At 43.4% G+C, this 24,424-nt stretch overlaps 1 protein-coding gene across 2 annotated transcripts in view; it reads right to left on the reverse strand.

The window, feature by feature from the left end:
* LOC124615370 (semaphorin-1A) overlaps positions 1 to 24,424 on the reverse strand; it is a 911,857-nt gene that overhangs the window by 114,206 nt on the left and 773,227 nt on the right. For both annotated transcript variants that reach the window (XM_047143193.1, XM_047143192.1), the window contains exon 5: positions 14,474 to 14,536. In XM_047143193.1, coding sequence (XP_046999149.1) covers positions 14,474 to 14,536 — 63 coding nt within the window. The remainder of the gene's footprint in view (positions 1 to 14,473; positions 14,537 to 24,424) is intronic.

A 24,424-nucleotide genomic window follows, 5' to 3' on the forward strand; every position in this document is an offset into this window, starting at 1 on the left:
TTTCACAACAGAGAGAACTGGGCCTGCTTAGATAAAGTAATCTTAGTTTTAATTTGAAAGCAATGGAAATATTTCTGCATGATGGTTTTGCACGTCTTTCATGTTTTAAACCGCCTTACTGAAAATTTTTGTTTATAACGTAGAATATCACTTCTGAATGCCATTCCTTGGGCCAACATCGAACTGAAATAGTAAGAGAAACTGTAGGTTTATCCACAGTTACTCATTTCAAAATACTATTTTATACTAAGAAAAACTACTTTTTCTCTGTTTTCTATATTACTTTACGTTTAGTGTTATTAATCGGTTCTATATGTATTCTTCAATATGCAAGTAATTAAAACGTTAATTGATTACAATAATTAAATAAAGATATTGACAAAACGCGTGTGCGTATCGACAAAAACACACTTATAATAGAACAAATTTAAATCATAAAGATTTTCCAGTTTCAGTCCCATCAGCTTCATTTCAAAAAAGAATCACTCTGTCAAACATACGGAATGTTCGACATATCCACAGTATCGATAGCTCACAGCTAACAAACACAATGGTTGAAATATCGATATTTCAGATAATTTTTCCATTTCTGTGCGGGATGCGTGTTCGGATGGCGTACCTGGCAGCTCACTGCCCGCGGGTTCAGATCCGGGTTCGAATCTAGGTCCAGTAGAGTGTTTTAAATTTTCACATACACTCACGTAACGTTTCACCGATCGGTCGCATATATTTCTGGTTACATTATTGCAAAATCGCTAAGTGCAGCCTCTTGATGTACAAATTTCGCATTCACGTTCAAGACATTGACAGCAAAACAGTAGCTGCATTTGTTGCATTTCTGCTACGGCACTGCGTGTGCACTTTCCATCGCCGCTCAATTCGGATATGACATCAAGAGTCTAGTTCTTTGAATCTTCTCTTGGTCCTAAACAGAGTGGGCACGTGAAGCCGTTTTCGACTGCTCGTTCACGGCCTCATAAATCTTTCTCACAGTTCCGACGAGAACCCTAAATATATACATTCTCCAGAGTAGGATGAAATCGCGTGCAATCATATAAAGGGAATGCGGAAGCTGCTAGACGGGAAGAATACTCTACTCACAGAGAATGCAGAATGACGCGGAGTCTCGTCTGCAGTTATCTGACCGGCCAGCTGAATTAGGAGGCAGTTTCAGTTGCAAAGCGCAGATAATATTTGCGAAAGTCGCCATTCCTCTCATACTTTCCTTATATTACGAAGTGGAACGCCCTTTGTAAGCTCATTCATATCCGATGCACGAATAATCAGAAACGATTTTGCACCGTTCAGAAAGGCAATTTTCACCAAACATTGCGATGGCAAGAGAAAAAATGAAATTTAACGTAATTAATAATGCAGCAGAAGGTATGCTTCTGAGTTTCGAAACTTCTGTTGTTGAAACATCTCCCTGATGGAAAAGCCGAACAACGGCGGGAACTCGAAAGTTGTGACGTCAGCGAGAAGAACGCGTTGGGTGTAACAAACTCGTTGTGCTGTGTGGTCGTTCATCATCATCATCATCATCTTGGACAGTTTCCAGCCACTGGCTGGGTCTGTCGGGAACACAAGCCTCTCCATCGTGTTCTGTCTTTCCACCATTCCCCCTCTTCCACCTTCGTCCAGTTCTCTCCTCTTCTCGTCACACATTCCTTCACTCCCTTCACCCATCTATCTCTTGGTCTTCCCCTGGGCCTCTTCCCCTCCAGTTGCAGATCAAACATCCTCTTTGGAATTCTTCCCTCATCCATTCTCTTCATGTGTCCATACCACTGCAGTCTTGATTTTTCTATCCTGTCCTGTACTGGTTCCTCCTTTAGTCTTTCCCTCACATACACATTTCGCAATCTGTCTCGTCTTGTTACACTCAACCTGCTCCTCTGGAACTTCATTTCACTAGCTTGTATTCTACTTTTGTCGTTTTTGTGCATTACCCATGTCTCACTTCCGTATGCCAATATGGGGACAAAGTAGGTTCGGTATATAATTCCCTTGGACTTCTGTGGCACCTCCTTGCTCCAAATAAGCCCCCTAATGCATTTGAAGAACTGCCCTGCTTTTCTGCACCTTTCATTTATTTCCATTGCGTTTCCCCCCCTTACTTTCAATCATGCTTCCCAGGTACTTGAAGTTCTCTACCACTTGTAGTTTTTCCCCTCCACAAGATATATCCACATTTGGCCTATTCTTCTTCCTTGTTGTGACAATTATTTCACTTTTCTTTGCAGAGAAATGCATTCCATATTGTGCTGCCGTTGCCTCCCATACATCTAACTGCTCTTGCACCTCCTTCTCGCAATTTCCCCATAACATCAGGTCATCGGCAAAAAGCACTGCTTTCATTTTATGATCTCCAATTGCATCTGATACTTGCTTTAGGATTTCATCCATAACAATAATAAACAATAAAGGCGAAAGTGCACTTCCCTGTCGCAGCCCATTTTCCAGCTTGAACCATGCAGTACGTTCCCTCCCCACTTTCACACAACTCTCACTTCCCTCATACATTTTTCTGACTTTTTGTGTTATCTCTTCATCTATCCCTTTTGCGTTCAGCACATCCCAGAGCTTGTCCCTATAGATACTGTCATACGCCTTCTCAATATCTAAAAAGGCCATGATTAAGTCCTTCCCGTACTCATAGTGCCTTTCCTGCAGTTGCCTTACCGCAAATATGAGGTCCGTTGTTGATCTTCCCGGTCTGAACCCATACTGCTCCTCTTGCAGTCTACTTTCAATACTGCTTCTTATTCTCTTCTCCAGGATCTTTTCATAGATTTTTCCACAGTGGCATAGCAGGGTGATTCCTCTGTAGTTCTCACATCTCCTTTTATTCCCTTTCTTGAAGATCGGGACTATAATTCCTTTCTTCCAATCCTCAGGAATTCTGTTCTCCTTCCACACCCCCCTCAGCACTCTGTATAGCCACTGGGTTCCTACTTCTCCTGCTGCTCGTATCATATCCACTGTTACTTCGTCCCAACCTGGTGCCTTGCCCCCTTTCATCCTCTTTATGGCTTCTTCCACTTCATTCCAAGTTAGATCATCAATTTCCCCACTATTATAATCGTCTGCTGCCTTAGGCTCTCCATCGCTGTTAGTTACCCGCTTGACGGCATTCAACAGATCTTCAAAGTACTCCTTCCAAATCTTTTTGAGCTCATGCATTTCCTCTACAACTCTTCCATTATTATCCATGATCCTCAGGCACTCGCTTCTGTCGTTCCTCTTATTTCTTACCATGGTGTAAAGTACTTTTTTGTTCCCTTCACTGTCCTCTTCTAACATTCTTGTCCATTTTTCCATCCACTTCTTCTTCTCCGCCCTTACTATGGTCTGTGCCGCTTTCTTGCTTCCCTTATATTTTACCCTAGCTTCCTCTGTTCGGGTCTGGAACCATTCTCTGAAGGCTTTGTTCTTTCGAAGTACTGCCTCTTTACATATGTTGTTCCACCATGGGGTTTCCTTACTTCTCCTCTTTGTGCTAGTTCTTCCGCACACAATCTCAGCTGCCTCAACTAGAGCCCTCTTAAAATCTCCCCATTCTTCTTCCACCGTTCTCTGATCTTCCTTTGGCAGCTTCTTCCTGATCAGGGGAAGAAATGGAGTGGCAATAGTGGTCAGAGAGGGTCTGCAGGAGGAGGTGGAAGGTATCAATGATCGAATGATAAAAGCCAGAGTACGAGTGAAAGGAAAAAGCATTGAAATCATCCAAGCATATGCCCCACAGGTGGGGTGTACAAAAAAGGAGAAGGAGGAATTTGAAGATGACATGCAAAAGCAGCTAAATGGAGGTAATCAGATCATAATAGGGGACCTCAATGCACATGTTGGCACAGACAGGAAAGGATTCGAGGAGATAATGGGACCAGAGGGCTGGGGGAACCGAAATAGAGAAGGAAAATTGTTGCTGGAATTCTGCAAGAGGAATGGGCTGGCGATCGCAAATTCCTGGTACAAGAAGAGAAGTAGCCACAAAATAACTTGGTACAGTGGAGACTGGTCCCAAACTTCAGTAGTAGACTATGTACTAGTGGATGGGCAGATGATGAGCAGCCTCACAGATGTTAAGGTCATTCCATCTGAGGCCTTAGACAGTGACCATCGGCTGTTGGTAGCCACCCTGAGAGAGAAAAAAGATAGGAGGGCAACAGACATACAGGAGAAAAGGTTGAAGACATGGATGCTGAAAGAGGATGAACGGAGGACCCAGTACCAGACACTGATCAGGAAGAAGCTGTGTGGTCGTTACGAGATTGTTATTTAAGTACACACAAATCAGTGTTATTAAGTTGTGATCGCATGAGTTTAACGCAACATAATACACCTTTATGCAATTTCATCCTCATTACATTATACAGTGTTGCGTGGCAAAATGTAATTGGAATTCAAGTTTCCTGGAGACGATGTAATGAGGCAGACATTGCATTATTCAATTCCAAGGCAGTATTTCGCAGTTCTTAATTATTCGTTGGTAAGTTTCGTTCTGAATGTACTTTAGCAATGTATGTTTTAGATTATGGCATATTATTGTTTGACGGATCACTTGGCTTCAATACATTACGATTAATGTACTTCCTGCTCATTTTTCAGGTGTGTCGCAGTCATTTCAAAGGTAGCGACATTAAGTAGGAAGTATGTACCACTGACGGAAAAACCATAGCTGCTCCACTTTCAGAACCACGACATGATTCAAATGTCGTGACAGCCATTTTTTCTAGCTGTCCAGCCTACCTATCTTCGGATGGAGGACCATCCCCAGAGGGACCAGAAGAAGAAGAAAGGAGCGCGTTGGAGGCAGTAGTATTGCGGGAAAGCGCAAAGGATAGTGTAGCCGAACATAATGAGTTTTTAATAAAAAAAAATGACATAACGTAATGTCTTTACAGAAGAAGAATTGGATGAAAATAGTGAAACAAGAGTGTATTTTTTATTTGTATCGATCTCTCGGTGTAGTCCTGTTACTTAGTGTATACTGTGATTCGTTATCATTTGAAAGTGGAAGTCTATTCAAAAGGAGTTTCGTTAAATAAAATTCTTGTCACTGAAATTGTTCTGGGAGTTGTACCGGTAACAGAAAATTGTGTGGATACAACCGACTGTGATTTTCATGCCTTAGTGTTTTTGTGTAAAAATATTATTTGTAAATTTGAGAATGTTGTACTAAGCAACTGCTGTACATTTAAAAATATCCCAGATGTTCCTAACAATTCATACGCACAAAAATAACGCATTTTTTTCAAAGCCGTCAGTAGCTATGTTTACAAATGCGCTAGTGGTGTTGTCTGAAAGCCCACGAAGCTGAAAAACTCCATGGTCCCACCGCCACGCTGACACCCTCGCATCCTGACGATAATTTACGCAGCGATGAGTATCTGATCGCTAACATGGCAGTCAGAGCCTAATGGCGGATTTTCTCGTCTGTAATGGTATGGCCATTGTGCTAATGACTCGACAGCTGTTGCGCCCATTACTTGGCAGCTTCGTGACTTGGCAGCTCAGCGCACATTGCAGCTTGGCACGCAATGCCTCACAAATGAGATGACCATCATTTCTTTTCCTCTTATCCTGTCTCGCTTTACGTAGCTCCTTCCTTTGCCCTTATCACTGATAATCGTAGAGGGGGAAACAGGCATCCAACTTAGCAGCACTTCCGGGCAGATAAAAATTCCCTTGAGATTCCTGAAAACGATTGAGGGAGGAACGAAAATGTCGCTTGGTAGCTCACATGGTTGTGTGGCCAGCTGTACGTGTGCTTCACATTTATTCTCGTTAATTTTCACGTTTCACCATTTGGTATCGGCATGCTATAGCATGCTCTGCCTAAGATGTTCCAAAACGTTGCGCATAGAAACGGAATTCTTCCGGAGCTCATACCTCGGTTTCTATTAGTGGTAGGAAGGGAGGGTGAAGTGTTTTGCATGGCCCTTGGGCTAGGGACCATTTGTATATCCAACACAAGGATCGTCTTAGTGTCAATATCCTACAGTACAGGGCCAAAATATGAATATTACACACTTCCTCCCACTTAGGCAAATGAAGCAAACTGGTTGGTTCTTTTTGTATTTACTGTGGTCTACGGTGGACCTTAAGGGGCTCATGGAGGCACCATTAGTTCATGGGCGGTTCTTTGGAAACAACCCCACCCCCCAAAAATGTTTTTTTAAATCATCTTTTCATACCAAAAGCCAGGAACGGATTCCAAGACGTCTCTGAACACCAAATGGCTGACGTTTTCACTATATATTCGTAAGATCCAGATCTCTAACAAGCTTGAAATTGTCTTAATATCTTTATCCGTTTCCAAGAAGCAGAAGTTCAAATTCACCTTCACATGCATGTAAAATACGCACGTAAAATCCGGTGGGAGGCTAACACGTACTTTATAATGTGACGTACCACGGAGAAATACGCCTCCGTCACCATCATCATGGTTTCGGGAACCGCATGTTGCAGTACTGAAGTACATCCGAAACTTTTTTGCACGTAAAATCCGGTCCGAGGTGTAAAATTAGTTTTACTTTACTTCAGTTTCAATTAAGTAAACTATCTAAATTTTATTTTCACATGAGTTACATGCCCTGCTGCGCCGGCCGGTGTGGCCGTGCGGTGTTCTAGGCGCTTCAGTCTGGAACCGCGTGACCGCTACGGTCGCAGGTTCGAATCCTGCCTCGGGCATGGATGTGTGTGATGTCTTTAGGTTAGTTAGGTTTAAGTAGTTCTAAGTCCTAGGGGACTGATGACCACAGATGTTAAGTCCCATAGTGCTCAGAGCCATTTGAACCATTTTGCCCTGCTGCAGCAGGGAAAAGACTGGAATCAGCGGAAAAATGCTCTATCGGAGCACAAAAAATGCGTATATGTTCCTGTTTATTTAGGACTCCGACTGAAAAGTGGCGTCTTAGCTGCCTTATTCTACCTTCCTCGGAACATTTAAAAACTTTCCCAAAAATTTTGACATGCGAACATATTCGCGCTTTAACATGCGGAAAGAGAAAACAGTAGTAGTAGCAAAGAGACAGAAAAGTAATAAATACTGGATGATAGTAGACCGCGGTTGGTGTATAGGAAGAACAAAGGTGACAATAGCAGTATGAGAGAAGAAGAGGGATAGAGTGGGAGCGGAACGTAGTTGACAGTGACAGAACAGTGCCAGGAAAAGAGTAGAGGAGGCAGTGCCGGAGGGGGTGGGGAATAAAGACAAAGTGGAAGTAGGCGAGAGCCAGTGATAACGAGAGTCAGTCTGTGACCATGTCAACGAGGAAGAGGAACCTGAAGTGAATGATAGTGAGAACAAGCAGCAGCAATAGGAAGGAAGGAGTGAGACACTAGCAGTAAAAGAGGGGAAGACGGAAGCAGTGACAGTGAGAGGAGATTGTAATAGTAGGACAGAACGAAGAGGACTGTGGCTATATACACAATGACAGAGAGATACGGAGAGATAATGGCAGTGAGGTGGGCTGAATGTGTGAGTGAGAATGGGCAAATGGGAGTGGATGTGGAAGACCGATTTACAGCGATGGGCTTGTTGGTGTGTGTGAGTGAATTAGCTACAGTTAAGGAAGCTTGTTTGAGTTGCATGTTAAAAGATGCGCGAATATGCTCACATGTCGAAATTTTTGGGAAAATTATTGAAGGTGCTGAGGGAGGTAGAATGAGGCAGCTTGTACCCCACTTTTCAGTCAGAGTCTTTTAATGAACAGGAACATGCTTGCTTTTTTTTTTTGTAGCCGACAGGACCACTTTTCTGCTGTTATTTACTTTCATGACATTGCTTCTATTCTTGTAGCATTTAAGTGTGCTATAATTTTTCAAACCTCACTATGTTTATAAAATAATCGACCGTGTATGGCGCTGTTTGTCGTGTCTGTCAAATATAGAACGTGTGTGAGAGAAATTTTGACTGACGGAACATTTGAAAAGATGGCGAGCGTTGTGTATTTTGACGTTTCGCCGCGTATGTTTAATGAAAGAGGGTTTTATTTAAATTTATCTCACTGTATCATTAGTTGCCACAACTTTGGAAACTACGATCAAAGATAAAAACAAAAAGTCACTGACAATTAGCAAAACTGTAGAGGTGTCGCGTATTTCCCAGCTATATTCTACGAGGTTAAGAGGAAAATAAATACTCTACGCACAACATGTGCTAGTGAAATAAGCGATGTAGACTACATGTTCCCGCATTGTGCTATTTTCATGAACTGTCATTAGAGGACCTTGCAGAAGAGAAAAAAATTCGTTTACTTATGTCTTCTCTTTCAGTGTGATGGGGGAAGTAACTCAATGCTTCCACTTGTAGACATTCCCAATAAGTCAAAATACAGCATACACGAACAGCGCCTGCTTCAAACGTGAGGTCAAACTGACGAACTTTTTAGACTGTGTAAGGGCTTATTCGGCAACAACTAGATTCGAGCGAGTTGGATAAGTATATGCGGGGCCTATATATTTATCTACAGTGACAACATTTGACATTTTGTTTTTTCAACTATTTCTACATAAAAATGTGTCACTGCTGTGTTTGTGTTACTCTGTTCTTTTGCATATCTATCCAAACTGCAAGTCGAGTTGTGTGTTTTACGCAATGTGCTAGTGAAATAAGCGCGTCATATTATCCTGCATTAAGACAACTGGCTACTACCAATTAAACTCTCATTCCGTCGTATTCCAGAGACACTGTGAGACCTCCTTTAACTGTTTTGGTGAATAACAGTAAACGTTTCATTCAGAGTGAGTATAATGTAATATTCACTCGAAAGTCAAAATTTTATGATTTTAATTATTCCAAGATTACATACAAGAGATCTTATTTTATTAGAACTATATCGTGTTTCTTCCACTTTTAATACGTTTAGGTCGAATTCTATTTCAATTTGAAAGACTTAATAATAATATTTATTTTTATTCTAGTAGAAGTAATCACGATATTAAGGAGTCTACTGTCTCGTCACAGATTCCACCCACCATCAGTTTTTCCCAATACTACGGACGAGCCGTCCTTCCTTATGAATGAGTCATTCCTTTTTTTTAACATATCCTGTACGTATACTGTGCCTCCATACTACAGCCATTGATAGATCTGCGCCAAGTTACTGGGCAGAACTGATCAGAGTACCTTGTCTACTTACGCAGTCTATGGAAAAATTTCTTTTCATAACAGACTCAGGGACAGGAAATGAATCCAACAACTTTATCCTTGATAGTCTGAAGAACGGCATACCTTTTAAAAAAATGTATCACCTTTTTTCACAAAATCAAATGTTAACATTTATTTCCTTAATTCAACCAGAATGTTTAACTGTTGAGAGTAATAGGAGCTTACGAGTCACTAAACTCATCAAACAGTTTGACTGCGCTGTGCGCTGCCTAAATGAGCTACTTAGTTGACATTTAATCCTCTGTTGCGGAGGAGCGAACTGCTCACTTTGGCTGGAAAGGGATTATCCTGTCGTCTTGTTTAAGGCACCATCTCAAACTTTACTTAACGTGACTTCCGGAAACCTCAGACGTCTGCACTGCTTCCGCCAGAATTCCGTTTCAACAGAGCCGCTCCCGCTCCGCGACACAAGCTTATTCTGAATATCAGTGTCGAGCCGAGGTAGTGAAAGTCTGAAAAAGTAAATTTTTGTTTGTTGACGTACTACGAGAACAGTTATAAGAATCGGACATAAAAGGGTAGCAGTGGTTGAGGATGGAATGAGATGGGTTTGCAGCCCATCCCCAATGTTATTCAAAATGGTTCAAATGGCACTGAGCACTATAGGACTTAACATCTGTGGTCATCAGTCCCCTAGAACATAGAACTGCTTAAACCTAACTAACCTAAGGACATCACACACATCCATGCCCGAGGCAGGATTCGAACCTGCGACCGTAGCAGTCGCGCGGTTCCGGACTGAGCGCCTAGAACCGCTAGACCACCGCGGCCGGCAATGCAGACTGGCAATAGCAAGAAAAGTGTACAGAGAAGGAGAAAGAGAGAGAGAGAGAGAGAGAGAGAAATTTTAATGATAGGAAGTCTTTTCTGAAGGTATTTAGAAGTAGCGAGGACTTGTACTGAACTGAGGCGTGGACGATAAACAGTTAGTTCAGACAATAAAAGAACAGAAGTTTTTGAAATGCGATGCTACAGAAAAATGGTGAAGATTAGGTGGGTGGATCGATTAGCTAATGGTAACGTACTGAATCGAATAGGGGAACAAAGAAATTTATGACACATGTCGAGTAAAAGAAGGAGTCTGATAAGGCCACATACTAAGGCATCATGGAATCAATTTGGTAATGGAAGGGAACGTGGAGGGTTAAAATTATAGACGGGGACCGAGGCTTGATTGACGGCAGTAGGCTGAAATGGACGTAGGCTACAGCAGTTATGAAGGTTGCATAAGCACAGAATGTACTAGAGAGGAGAGCTGCATCAAACCAGTATTCGTACTGAAGACCACAGCGAGAACACCACCAAGACGAGAAATTTAATAGGTCAGAAACTATCTACGGAACAGCATTCTGCCGATAAAAAATTTAACTATATCTTCACTTTCTGTTTCGCCAATCTACGCATAACGATTTCCGGCACAGTTGTGAAAAAAATTGTCTTGTACCAGTAGCAATATCACCGAGGGATGGAAACAAAACAAACTCCTGGCTTGTTCAGGGATCTTGTGGAATTGCTTTCCTGTTGTGAAGCACCAAGTGTTCATCTGCATGACGTGGATGGGCTGTACATGCTGACCAGACTAGAGCATCCTGGTCGTTGGATAAAACCTACACTGAAAAATATTCCGTCAGAGTAAGGAATTAACACCTAGACTCGACATGCGAAAATTTCTTCCCCGCCTGCCTTGAAACGTATTTGCTTCAAAGCTGAAACACATCAAGTGAGGCAGAATTCCAAAGGGAAGAAGGTGTACCCAGTATCTGTGCGATTGTTTCCAGGTACTTTCATAAATGCTTCTTTTTTCGGTCTCTGCGGATTCCAAAGCAGAGAGAGAGAGAGAGAGAGAGAGAGAGAGAGAGAGAGAGAGAGAGAACCTCTACAAAACCTGTGCACTAAACACATAGGCGTCGCAAACCGTTTTGCTGAACGTGTGTGCTTTTGCCTCTGAACAAAGGGAAGGCACTCTACTGAGCGCTTGCTGGGGAAGCAGGTAAACATAAAAGACACGGCCCACCTGTGTAAACGCAATTTCACGCTGGTAGAACCACGCAAACAATAGTACTGTGCACGGAAAAATTTAATAGGGGGAGATAAGGCGTCAGTTCTACCTGCTGCTGAATAAGCCTGCCTCTCTCTCTCTCTCTCTCTCTCTCTCTCTCTCTCTCTATCTCGTATACATGATGAGTGTAAATGTCAAACATTCTAAGTGCCAAATCTCTCATCTGTAAGGAGAATCAAAAAACAATGTCTCTTTTTGTACGTAACTTATTTGCATCCAAAAAATTGAGAAGGTGTTTTGATACCACAGAGTTACATTGCTCAACGCATCACCGCAAAAAGAGAGACACGTTTGAAAATAAATACTTCATTAAGAATGTTCTGAGTGCCGCACCAGAAAACTGACTGGTTCTAAATGCCAAAAAGAAAGTTTTTACAAGTTGATTCTTGCAAGGAAGAAAACAAATAGCGCCGCTACCGATTTCGGACGGACAGGTTAATCTTCGGACGACTGTTCACGTTTAAATTACATTTGTTGTCTACATTAGTTGTTTGCCTTTTTTTCGACAACTAATGTAAACAACAACAACAAAATTAATATAAACGTGAACAGTCAGTCTGTTCGAAACCAGTAGCGGCGCCACTTGTGTAAATAAACACCACTATTGACATTTGCTGGTTGCTGTTTCCTTCTTTGCAAGAACCAAATTGTATTTTGTACACAGCCACTGTCTCAAAAACCTGTTTCCGAAATAATAGTGGGGAGGTAGTTTTTGTTCCTCGTGACACTAACACTGAGGCACTACCTTTTATTTTCGATAGTACACATACAAAAATACAACACTAGGTTTTTAACTAGTAGAACACAAGTCAACAAAAACTGTTTCTCGTATGTTCCAAATTATCGTATTCCAGAGAGAAAAACATCCGTCAGTAGATGGAGATCTATTGACGGATGTTTGAAACACTTTCTCCATGGTCTGCAAGCTGGATCAAGTTTAGCGACATGCAACAGAGTACCGAGAGCACAACAGCACTGATAACTTTTTATGGGGAAAAAAAACCTGCGCTCAGAACATTTTCTATTTCCATTTTTGAATTGTCTGAGGTATAAAAATTCGTCAAATATTTCTATAATTTCATCGTTCAGTTTTACTACCTTGCTACAGACATACTGACTGTGCATTATTTTGGAAGTACTGTAAGTACTCTTCCGCTTGTCTGACCACAAAACCACAAACCGAGCGAGGTGGCGCAGTGGTTACACGCTCGACCGCATTCGGGAGGACGACGGTTCAATCCCGCGTCCGGCCATCCTGATTTAGGTTTTCCGTGATTTCCCTAAATCGCTCCAGACAAATGCCGGGATGGTTCCTATCAAAGGGCACGGCCGACTTCCTTCCCCGTCCTTCCCTAATCCGTTGAGACCGATGACCTCGCTGTCTGGTCTCCTTCCCCAAAACAACCAACCAATCTGACCACAAGTTCTGTCTGCCTACCAGCTCATCTGCACAGATCGTCGGACGGGTAAAAGAAATCGATGTACTTCGGTTGGGCTCACTCACCTCATTTCTCCCGTACGTCAATCATAGATCAGCTATTGTCTTCCATAACAACTGATTGTTTGAAAGCAAAAATTACTGTGTTGATGGAGTATCGTACTCACTGGTTGAGACAAAGTCGCAGTCGCGCACAAGACCTGGAACTATTGCGTGAATATTGATAACGCCTATTCTTCACAGCTTTATTTCGTATCTAATATCAAAGCTCGTAAGTCGTCAATTTTTTTTTCGCATTTTGGGCACAGCCCATCATCAGAACATGTGCCAAAAACATAATTTAATAAACGTTCTGGTTGCACTTCGATGACAATTATGATCTTTTTGGCAGATACCCTGTGATGAGGGCTATGTCCGAAACAAGTACACAAATAAAATTTTTTATCATCGAGTGAACTGTTACTGTTGCGAGGCAATCAAATACAGCGGTGGAGAGAAGGCGTATTCATTATTAATCTCCGGGCCTACAGTCATACTTGCTCTTTTAATTTTCTCCAGTGTTTGTTGAAATTATTCTGGATAAGACAGTGACATCTGGAAGTCTAAGGTTAACTTGATGATCCGAAGACATCTTCCGTGGCTGCATAAAATAGATTTGGTGACACTGAATCACCCTTTAAAGCCACATTGACTGCTAACCGACTGTAACTGTTCCAAAAATAGGGAAAGGTTTTTCAGAGACCGCTGTCAGTCTCAAAACTCGTTGACAAATTACTTAATGAAGCAACAAGTTTCGAGGTAAAATTCTCAGCTTCAGGCGACACCGGTAATACAAAAACATTTAACAAAAGTACACATAGGTACCAAAGTTGTTCTGCACAGTCTTGGCATGTTCTGTGGTCAGCCTGTGAAGAAAGATAAGAATAACGTAATGTATTGGAATATGCAGTTCTTACGTTGGTTTACTGTTCATTAAAAATATTTAAATAATCACTCACTTTGTTAATACAAAACGGATGTGTTTTTTATTTGAACAGCAGACCGACATACGAAGTGAATATTTCTTCAAATTACGTTGTCCTCTTTATCCACAGAGTGGTTGGTTCAAATGGCTCTGAGCACTATGGGACTTAACATCTATGGTCATCAGTCCCCTAGAACTTAGAACTACTTAAACCTAACTAACCTAAGGACAGCACACAACACCCAGCCATCACGAGGCAGAGAAAATCCCTGACCCCGCAGGGAACCGAACCCGGGAACCCGGGCGTGGGAAGCGAGAACGCTACCGCACGACCACGAGATGCGGGCTCCACAGAGTGGCAACACAGCACATAGCAAGAGTGTACAGAGCAAGTTTAATATCTATGTGTGCTTTTGTTAAATGTTTTTATTCTGACATTGTTGCCTGAAGATCAAATTTACACCTCGAAACATGCTGCTTCACTAAGTGAATCAACAAATTCCGTGACTGGTAGTAGCCTCTGACACACCTTTTCATAGAGTCAACTTGCCTAAATCCTTTCTCAGTTCTGAACTTCCCACTCTCTCGATGTAATCTTTCAGCACTTTGCAAGAATAATTTTAAAGTCTCCAGACAACAGAGTGGGGGGGGGGGGGGGGGGGGAGAGAGAGAGAGAGAGAGAGAGAAATACATGGCTATTTCCTAAAAAGGCATCGTAGGGACAGGGGGAGAGAGACAGCTGTCTAGAATGCAGACGTCTGGGCACCGGGAGACCATGGAGAGCGTTTCACATGCATTGCTGTGCACTACACTACACTACAGTTGGTTGTCACTCACCTCGTCCTTGCCCTTGACAATACACATCTTGACGTCCTCGTCCGGCGAGTACCACGTCAGACGCTGAAACAGAAGGAGAAGCTTTTGTTAGTGGTGGCAAGATCATTAGAAAAACCACGCAGTTGAGGCCTGTAAAAATGGAAATGCCGTGTGGCCAGGGCCACCCGTCGGCTAGACTGTTCGCCTGGTGCAAGTCTTTCGAGTTCACGCCACTTCGGCGACTTGCGTGTCGATGGCGATGAAATTATAAGGACAACACAACACCCAGTCCCTGAGCGGAGAAAATCTCCGACCCAGCCGGTATTGTTCGTTGCGTTTGGTCTGGGCGGACGTCACAAGACATCCGTTCAAGTTGATCGTTGATTCCTTTACTCAGTTTTTTTTATTACAGAGGGCAAGCGGCCTTCTGACCAAACACGCTGAGCTACCTGCCGGCATCCGTTAGGCATGACATTCCGTCGCGCTGACCACTGAGCTACCAGGGGGTGGACAGCTGAAGTCTATGATGCCTTGCAACAAAGCAACTGCACCAAATTTCTGTGTCGACGGGTGGAATTCGTGCGGGTTGCAGGCCGTGCAGTAACACGGGCACGCCTCGCTGTCTCGTGGGATTTCGCAGCCAACAGCGCGCCGCCGGGAAAAACGCGGCCTAGTTGACGCCCTTGGCAGGCCAAGTTGTTTACTCGCTGGGCCAGCCTGCAACATCGCCTCTCCCATGTTCTGTATCTCTCCTACTCTGTTTTAGCGTGAAAACAATTATACTTTCGTTGGTCGAAATTTCTTGCGTGACAAAAAACCGTCAGATCTGAATCGCTAAAACAACGCTGCAGAATTTTTAAGCAATTTTTAAAAAAAATAACATTTTGACCATTTTTATTATTACATTTTTATTATCAGATTGCAAAGTCAGACTAAAGAAATTCTTAGTTTATAAAACCGCTGAGCCGGCCGAAGTGGCCGTGCGGTTAAAGGCGCTGCAGTCCGGAACCGCAAGACCGCTACGGTCGCAGGTTCGAATCCTGCCTCGGGCATGGATGTTTGTGATGTCCTTAGGTTAGTTAGGTTTGACTAGTTCTAAGTTCTAGGGGACTAATAACCTCAGCAGTTGAGTCCCATAGTGCTCAGAGCCATTTGAACAATTTTTGAAAACCGCTGACCTTTAAACTCCCTGAAAATCGTGATCTGAACTGTCTTCTTCTTCTTCTTCTTCTTCTTCCTCCTCCTCTACATCGTTACTGTTGTCCTCTTCATTTATAAGACGGTCTTCACTGTCATCGACAGCGTTACTTATGCCGCAATTATTGAAAGGTTTAACAATAATGCCTTGTATCACTCTAGACCACGACTGTTTTGTCCACTGATACATTTGTTTGATTAAAGGTTGTTTTAAAGCTCCTGTCGGCGTGAATTCATGTTGGGTTTCATCCATCATCCATTTATTCCATTCCTCCAACAGATAAAATTTAAATTGTTTATTTATTGAGACATCAAAAGGTTGCAATTGTGAGGTAAGTCCACCCAGAATAACAGCAAGCTCTGTATTTCCCTGTCTCAATTTCACTTTCACAGAATTTTCCAAATGACTGCTAAACCGATCTAGCACAAGAAGATAACTTTTCTTCAATGAAACACCTTTCCTTCTCTCCCACATTCTGTCAATCCATAGTTTTCTTTCCAGTTTCGTCCGTCCAACACTTGTCACGTACACGAACAACAACACTTGGCAGTATTTCAGAAGGTACTGGCATTGTTTTGCGCTTGATCATTGGATTAAGTTTAGCACCATCAGCACGACGTGAAAGGACAACGGTGTAGTGCATCTTTTTCTGGCCATTTGTTTTCGCAGTTACTGTTTTACCACTTTTCATGGCAACAGTTCTGTTACTCAGCACATCAAATGTCAGGGGAGTTTCGTCCACCCTTATTATTCGGCTTAGTTCCAAACTGGTTTTCTTTCAGTGTTGAATAATAAAGATATGGAAAGACATTTTCTCTTCATAGTCTTCTGGCATTTTCTGAGATATATTGGTTTTGGTCCTCATGCTAAGTACAGGGGCCTTCATAAACCTGTAACACCAACCAACTCCACCCTCGAAAAAAATTTGGAAATTTGTGGTTAGGTCTTATGGGACCAAACTGCTGAGGTCATCGGTCCCTAAGCTTATGCACGACTTAATCTAACTTAAAGTAAGGACAACACACACACACACACACACACACACACACACACACACACACACACACAAAGCTCCGACGAAGGGAGCCGCGCGGACCGTGACAAGACGCCATTGAAGTCTTAAGTTCTACTGTAGCGCTAGCGTACGAGCGTGTATTTGAATCATTAATTCCAATGCCATTTTGATGGTGTCCTAGAATCTATTTCAATAAATCTTTTAGTTTTGGTCAGTTTGCATTCAGACATCTATTTGCATGTTCGCGCATTTAGTCTTCCTCTTTTTAAAAAGTTCTTTACTAGCCCATCAATCGCGAATGGTTTTTTCTGTTAGTGGAGGGCCAGAATGCCGCTCATATGCTATTACTTTCCATTTATAGCCCGCGTCATACGAATATCTTATTTTTTCCATTACGAAAATAGCTACTAACAAAAATATTGTACTGTTACGGATAACACAAATCACTTTCAATTCATGTTCACTGGCAATGTTGACTGCAATGTAGCATCATAGACTAGACGGTGTTCTGGGTGTGTGGTGGCGGGGCAGGAGGGAGGCAGTGTTACCGTGCTTGTGAATCTCCGCAACTCATGTTCGTCGCATCGGTGCAAAAATGGTTCAAATGGCTCTGAGCACTATGGGACTCAACTGCTGAGGTCGTTAGTCCCCTGGAACTTAGAACTAGTTAAACCTAACTAACCTAAGGACATCACAAACATCCATGCCCGAGGCAGGATTCGAACCTGCGACCGTAGCGGTCTTGCGGTTCCAGACTGCAGCGCCTTTAACCGCACGGCCACTTCGGCCGGCGCATCGGTGCACTGCTGCTGCCAGTTGAATTCAATGTTTGCATATACAGTAGGATTAGGTTTCCCGAGGTATCGAATATATGGCCAATTTTAAGACTAGCGGGAATTTTAAATCAAACACTGGATATTTTTATATTAATTTCGAGTATAAGGCGATCTGAAGTTTCGAGGTTATTTTCAGAAGAAAAAAGTGTGTCTTATACTCCGCAGCCGCGCGGGATTAGCCGAGCGGTCTCAGGCGCTGCAGTCACGGACTGTGCGGCTGGTCCCGGCGGAGGTTCGAGTCCTCCCTCGGGCATGTGTGTGTGATTGTCCTTAGGATAATTTAGGTTAAGTAGTGTGTAAGCTTAGGGACTGATGACCTTAGCAGTTAAGTTCCATAGGGTTTCACACACGTTTGAACATTTTTTATAGTCCGTAAAATTCGGACAACGCGCAAACAGTGGTTGAGCCCACTACGGATAGATCATTTCTGCACAGGTATCTCGCGTAATATTGATGAAGACATCGTACCAATGCAGGCGCATGTACGTGATTGTTACAAATTACCTTTGCGTAAAGTTATAAATTGGCGTAGCGTGGAAATGCTTTTAGCTAGAACATTGCTTCTGGGGTCATTGTAATGAGTATGCGGAGCATTAATGGGACCTAAAGGCAGACAACAAAAATTCAAGAGTAAATCGGTATTAAACTGAAAATTACAGAGTAATGAAAGGTGTCGTATAACTGGTAAATATGTTCGGAATTACAGAAAACGCAGTTCAGAGGAAAGCTCGCTTCGGAAGGAATCCGAAAAGTCTAAAACGTCCAGCGCCACGCGAATGCGAGCGGTACAGTAGCTTCGAAAAGCAAATGATAAAAACGGTATTTCGCGATTACGTAGCTGGCACATCGCGTAAATAGCGGCCAACGACAGGATTAACTTGAGATTTATCTGTTCTTTAACCACCGCACTACTTTGTGTAACGACTGTATTAAAGATACTGATACTTAAATTACACAATAATATGAAACACTTATTATACATTTATCCCAACGTTTTCACAAAAATATTATTGCCCAATCTGGTACTGCGCGCACATTTTTAATATATATATATATATAATTTTATTTACTTCGGTTTTGGGTAACATTGACCCCACGGCCAGCAATAACTATAACTGTACAGAATTAAAGTAAAACGAAATAATAAAGTTAGGTTTGTTGATACAATAACACACGCAGGAACTTCAGGAAGTCGTCTCACGCTAACATCACTAAGCGAAAAGTGTCGTCCATTGACAACAGAACGTTTCCGGATTTCCTGCAGACACATTTCTGCTACAGTACGAATGACAGGCGCCATCACAGTGTGGGAGTGAAATGGCAACTAGAAACGCACTCTTAAGTTGAAATACGGAGGACAGTACGATTCTTGTGGGCAAAACGTGTGAATTGCACACAAACTGAGCGTGAAACTCTGACAGTATATGACTAAAAACGATGTCGCGTCCTGCCATAGTGAAACGGTGCCAACAATTTGGCCAATGATGCACAGACACCATCCCATTTCCGTCTTTTCGGCAAGTTGAAAACTGATTCCCGAATGTCTCCGTGAGCAAGAAGCGGACTGCTGTCGTCGAGGAACTAAACAACATTTGTAGAACGATCCGACCGTTGTTTACAGATGTTTGGTGACTATGTTGAAAAATAGTGTCATGCATCTGTGTCACTTTGAAACGTAGTGCAGCATTCAATGAAAGTTACTTTCCCTGCCACCAAAATGTGTAGCTTATCTATTGAAGTCTCCTCGTACTAAAGAGATTTCGTTATGCTAAGTCTACTCTGAGGGGACGAAAGTCATGGCACACTTCCTAACTTCGTGTAGGATCTTCTTTTGCCCGGCGTAGGACAGCTACTCGGCATGTCATGGACTCGACAAGTCGATGGATGTCCCCTGCAGAAATGCTGAACCACGATACATCATAGCCATCCGTAATAGCGGAAGCGTTGCCAGTACAGGACGTTGTCCACGAACTCATCTCTCGATTATGTCCCATTAATATTAGATGAGATTTGTGTCGGACGACCTGGGTGACCAAATCACCCGCTACAACTGTCCAGAATGTTCTTCAAAACAATCCCGAACAACTGTAGCCCGGTACATGGAATTGTTGTGTGGGAATATGAAGTCCACAAATGGCTGCAAATAGTTTCCAAGCAGTCGTACATAACCGGTTATATTAATGATCGGTTCATTTGGACCAGAGGACCCAGTCCATTCACTATAAACTCAACCCTCACAGTTATGAAGCCATACCAGTTTGCACGTTGCCTTCAGTCTTTGGCTTCGTGGGGTCTGCGCCAAACTCGAACCGTAGCATCAGATCTTACCAAATGAAATCGGGATTTATCTGACCTGCCCACGGTATACCAGTCGTCTATGTTCAAAAATGGTTCAAATGGCTCTGAGCACTATGGGACTTAACATCTGAAGTCATCAGTCCCCTAGAACTTAGAGCTACTTAAACCTAACTAACCTAAGGACATCACACACATCCATGCCCGAGGCAGGATTCGAACCTGCGACCGTAGCAGTCGCGCGGTTCCGGACTGAAGCGCCTAGAACCTCTCGGCCACCGCGGCCGGCAGTCCTCTAGGATCCAACCGACACGGCCACGAGCCCAGGAAAAGCGTTGCAGGTGGGTTTCGTGCTATTAACAAAGCATTCGCGTCGTCTGTCTGCTGCCATTGCCCAAAACGCCAAATTTTGGCGCGCTGTCCTAACGCATACGTTTGTCGTACGTCCCAGATTAATTTCTTCAGTTATTTCACGAAGCGTTGTTGGTTTGTTAGCACTGACAACTCTAAGCAAATGCCGCTGCTCTTAATCGGCCACTGTGGTGTCTGATGGGAGGCAATGCTTGAAATTTGGTACTTTCGTCACACTTTTGACGCTGTGGATCTCGGAATATTCAATTCCCCAACGATTTCCGAAATGGAATGTCCCACGCGTCTAGCTCCAGCTACCAATTCGCGTTCAGAGTCTGTTAATTCCCACCGTTTCACATGAATCAGCTGGGTCCAAATAACAGCTCCGCCAATGCACTGCACTGCCCTCTCATGCCTTGTGTACGCGATACTGCCTTCATGTTAATGTCGCTGTACCATGGCTTTTGTCACCTCAATATATTCTAACTACCAAATATGTGGCCATTGGCCAGCCACATCTGCTCAGGCACAAATATAGTTTGTTCCAATGCCGCAGGCGCTCCTCTAACCGTGTCAAGTCACGTGTCGAGCATCGCTAGTACGCCCCGTGTTATGTAAACATTACTGCGACGAACTACAACACGGCTGCTGGCACGCCGGCCTCTGGCAACCGGCACCAGGAGCGCCAGCGTCACTCTCCAGTAGCGCGCGCATCGCCGACTGCGGCGCTGCCATCGCCGGAACTGCGTTGCATCCGCCGTCACGTGCAAGCCGAGTGCAGCGCGGTAACATTCCCCCAGCTGCCTATAAAGAAGCCGCTGGAGCAGAAGCCGGCAGCAAGCAGACCAGTTCATGCTCCGGGTCAAACGCCGACTCACTGCCCATCACTGGGAGTTGACAATGGCCGTGCCACGCCGATCAGCTGGTCATCGCTTACGGAGCTTCGCCCTTTCAACGCTCGTCTCCTCCGTGCATCCATGGAAGATACGCAACTGCATCAACAGCGATCCGTCAGTCTTCACCCTTGGTGCCTCGCCTCCTTGGACGCTGCCTTCCCCAGATTTGGTGTCCCCGGAACTGGTATTCTTTTATGTGACCTTGTAATTGACAAGGGATTTCAGATCGATTCTGTATTTCTGGATTTCCGGAAGGCTCTTGACACTGTACCACACAAGCGGCTCGTAGTGAAATTGCATGCTTATGGAATATCGTCTCAGTTATGTGACTGGATTTGTGATTTCCTGTTAGAGAGGTCACAGTTCGTAGTAATTGACGGAAAGTCATTGAGTAAAGCAGAAGTGATTTCTGGCGTTCCTCAAGGTTGTCTTATAGGCCCTTTGCTGTTCCTTATCTATATAAACGGTTTGGGAGACAATCCGAGCAGCCGCCTTATGTTGTTTGCAGATGACGCTGTCGTTTATCGACTAATAAATCAAACAAACTGCAAAACGATTTAGAAAAGATAACTGAATGGTGCGAAAAGTGGCAGTTGACCCTAAATAACGAAAAGTGAGGTCATCCACATGAGTGCTAAACGGAATTCGTTAAACTTCGGTTACACGATAAATCAGTCTAATCCAAAAGCCGTAAATTCAACTAAATACCTAGGTATTACCATTATGAACAACTTAAATTGGAAGGAACACACAGAAAATGTTGTGGGGAAGGCTAACGAAAGACTGCGTTTTATTGGCAGGACACTTAGAAAATGTAACAGACCTACTAAAGAGACTGCCTACACTACGCGTGTTCGTCCTCTTTTAGAACACTGTTGCGCGGTGTGGGATCCTTACCAGATAGGACTGACGGAGTACATCGAAAAAGTTCAATGAAAGGCAGCACGTTTTGTGTTATCGCGAAATATGGGAGAGAGTGTCACAGAAATGGTACAGGATTTGGGCTGGACATCAATAAAAGAAAGGCGTTTTTCGTTGCGACGGAATCTTCTCACGAAATTCCAGTCACCAACTTTCTCCTCCGAATGCGAAAATATTTTGACACCGACCTATTAGGGAGGAACGACAACCAAGATAAAATAAGGGAAATCAGAGCTCGTACGGAAAGATATAGGTATTCATTCTTTCCGCACGCTATACGAGATTGGAATAACAGAGAATTGTGAAGGTGGTTCGATGAACCCTCTGCCAGGCACTTGAATGTGATTTGCAGAGTATCCATGTAGATGTAGATGTAACTAGCAGTCACCGTCATAACATTATTACGAGCCAGGTCGCGATAGACTTGACACCGCGTTCATACCAGATCAGGAGGAACCTTTTCAGTTGCATTTATCGTTAAGTTACGTTATATTCTCTACTGTGTTAATAAAGTGTCATACGCAACCCTGAAACTCAGCAGTTAAGTCTCATAAGATTTCACACACATACGTTTAGTACCATGAGTGGCAGGCTGTACACAATAAATGATAAGGTCATCAGTCCCTAAGCTTACACACTACTTAACCTAAATTATCCAAGGACAAACACACACACCCATGCCCGAGGGAGGACTCGAACCTCTACCGGGACCAGCCGCACAGTCCATGACTGCAGCGCCTATGACCGCTCGGCTAATCCCGCGCGGCACTAAACTCATTAAAGCTTTAAAAATAAAATAAACTTTAGTAACGTTCTAAATCATCATTCCACATATCTACATGTTTATTTATCAACATAGTCACACTGGCGAACGAAACATTTTTCCCAATGACAGACCTATTTGTTGATAACGTCACTGTAGACTGTTTCACTTTGATGACGGAGCCACCACCTCATCTCTGCTTGCACCGCTTGATCACTATCAAAGTGATGTCCTGGAATATAATTTTTCAGTTTTGGAAGAAAAAAATATCAAATGTGACCAAGTTAGAACTACGTGTCGGATGATCGATGACATCGATACCAAGGCGTCGAATTGTTGCAGATGTAGCGCTCGTGTGTGGTCTAGCATTTTCACGTCGAAGCAGAGGGTGCTCCCTGTGTGGACAAACTCTTCGAATACGAAACTCGATTACAGCACGCTGCTTCTCACGCACCGACAGAGTTACATTACACACCGCCGTGCTGCATGCTACGATTCGGAGCGCTCTAGCGGCAGACGGCACGCTCTCGTACTTTTTACATATACACATAGCAGTTCATTAAAAAAGAAAACAAAAATACGAAGGTACAATGCATTATCCCAACTAGACTGTCTCCATAAAATTACTTTAGCCAAGTGAACTTACAGTAACGAAAAAGTGGAAACCGCGTGATCAGGCCAAGAAGACCAAATGCCGTTCATACTCACTCCTTCCCCATGCTGGGGCATGGAGTCAGTGCACCGCGTTCACGGCCGTTGTCGGAAGTTCCTACAATGGAACCGCTACCTCTCAATCAGACAGCTCCCTAGTTGGTCTCATGAGGCTGAGTTCATCCCACTCCAGTCCTCCCACCAAATAAAAGTCTCTGGCATTACCAGGACTCTAACCTGGGCCCGCAAGGATGGTTTTTTAGTTGACCATTCGGCTATGGAGGCGGACGGACTTAAAGCGCAAAGTTTAAATCTGTATAATATTCTCCTTTATTCTTATTACGTTTAACTATGAAGGGGCAGGTTGGCAGCGGTTTCAACGAAACTCGCTAACTGTGCCGCTAGACTGACTAGCACTCGGAACTTCGGCCTTTGTGGTCTGCAGGGAAACACTACACCGACTGAGTTATCCAAACATATTTCATGGCTCACTTTCACAGCTTTATTCCCATCAAGTTTTCACACACGGAATAGTTTCATACAATAGCGTACGACTGCATGACAACAGACCGAAACGACGCGACAATTTTCTCTCGCCAGTAGTCTACCACAATCTCACACGGCCAAACGATCTTTCACCAATGACGGTGTCTTCAAACTACCGAATAAACTCAGCTGTTAATACGATACGATAGTGCATCGCCTGTTGTATTCAGAAATACGATGCAGGCATGCATATCTGAAGGAACAGGCACTGCAACGACTACAGTCGTTATGAAATAGATCGAATGTATCCGCAGTTGCGAATATGGACAACCATCAGCTGTATAATGTAATGACGACAATGAAAATATATGCCAGACCGGGACTAGAATTCGGATTTCCTGCTTATCGCGAGCGGGTGACTTACCATTAGGCTATCCGAGCCAGACCCACACTTCCATATGTCGTCAACCATGTTTCTACAAGCTGAGTCGTACACGCATTGTGTACACTACTGGCCATTAAAATTGCTACACCAAGAAGAAATGCAGATGATAAACGAG

Source organism: Schistocerca americana, chromosome 5 (genome assembly GCF_021461395.2).
Source record: "Schistocerca americana isolate TAMUIC-IGC-003095 chromosome 5, iqSchAmer2.1, whole genome shotgun sequence".
Taxonomy (NCBI): domain Eukaryota; kingdom Metazoa; phylum Arthropoda; class Insecta; order Orthoptera; family Acrididae; genus Schistocerca; species Schistocerca americana.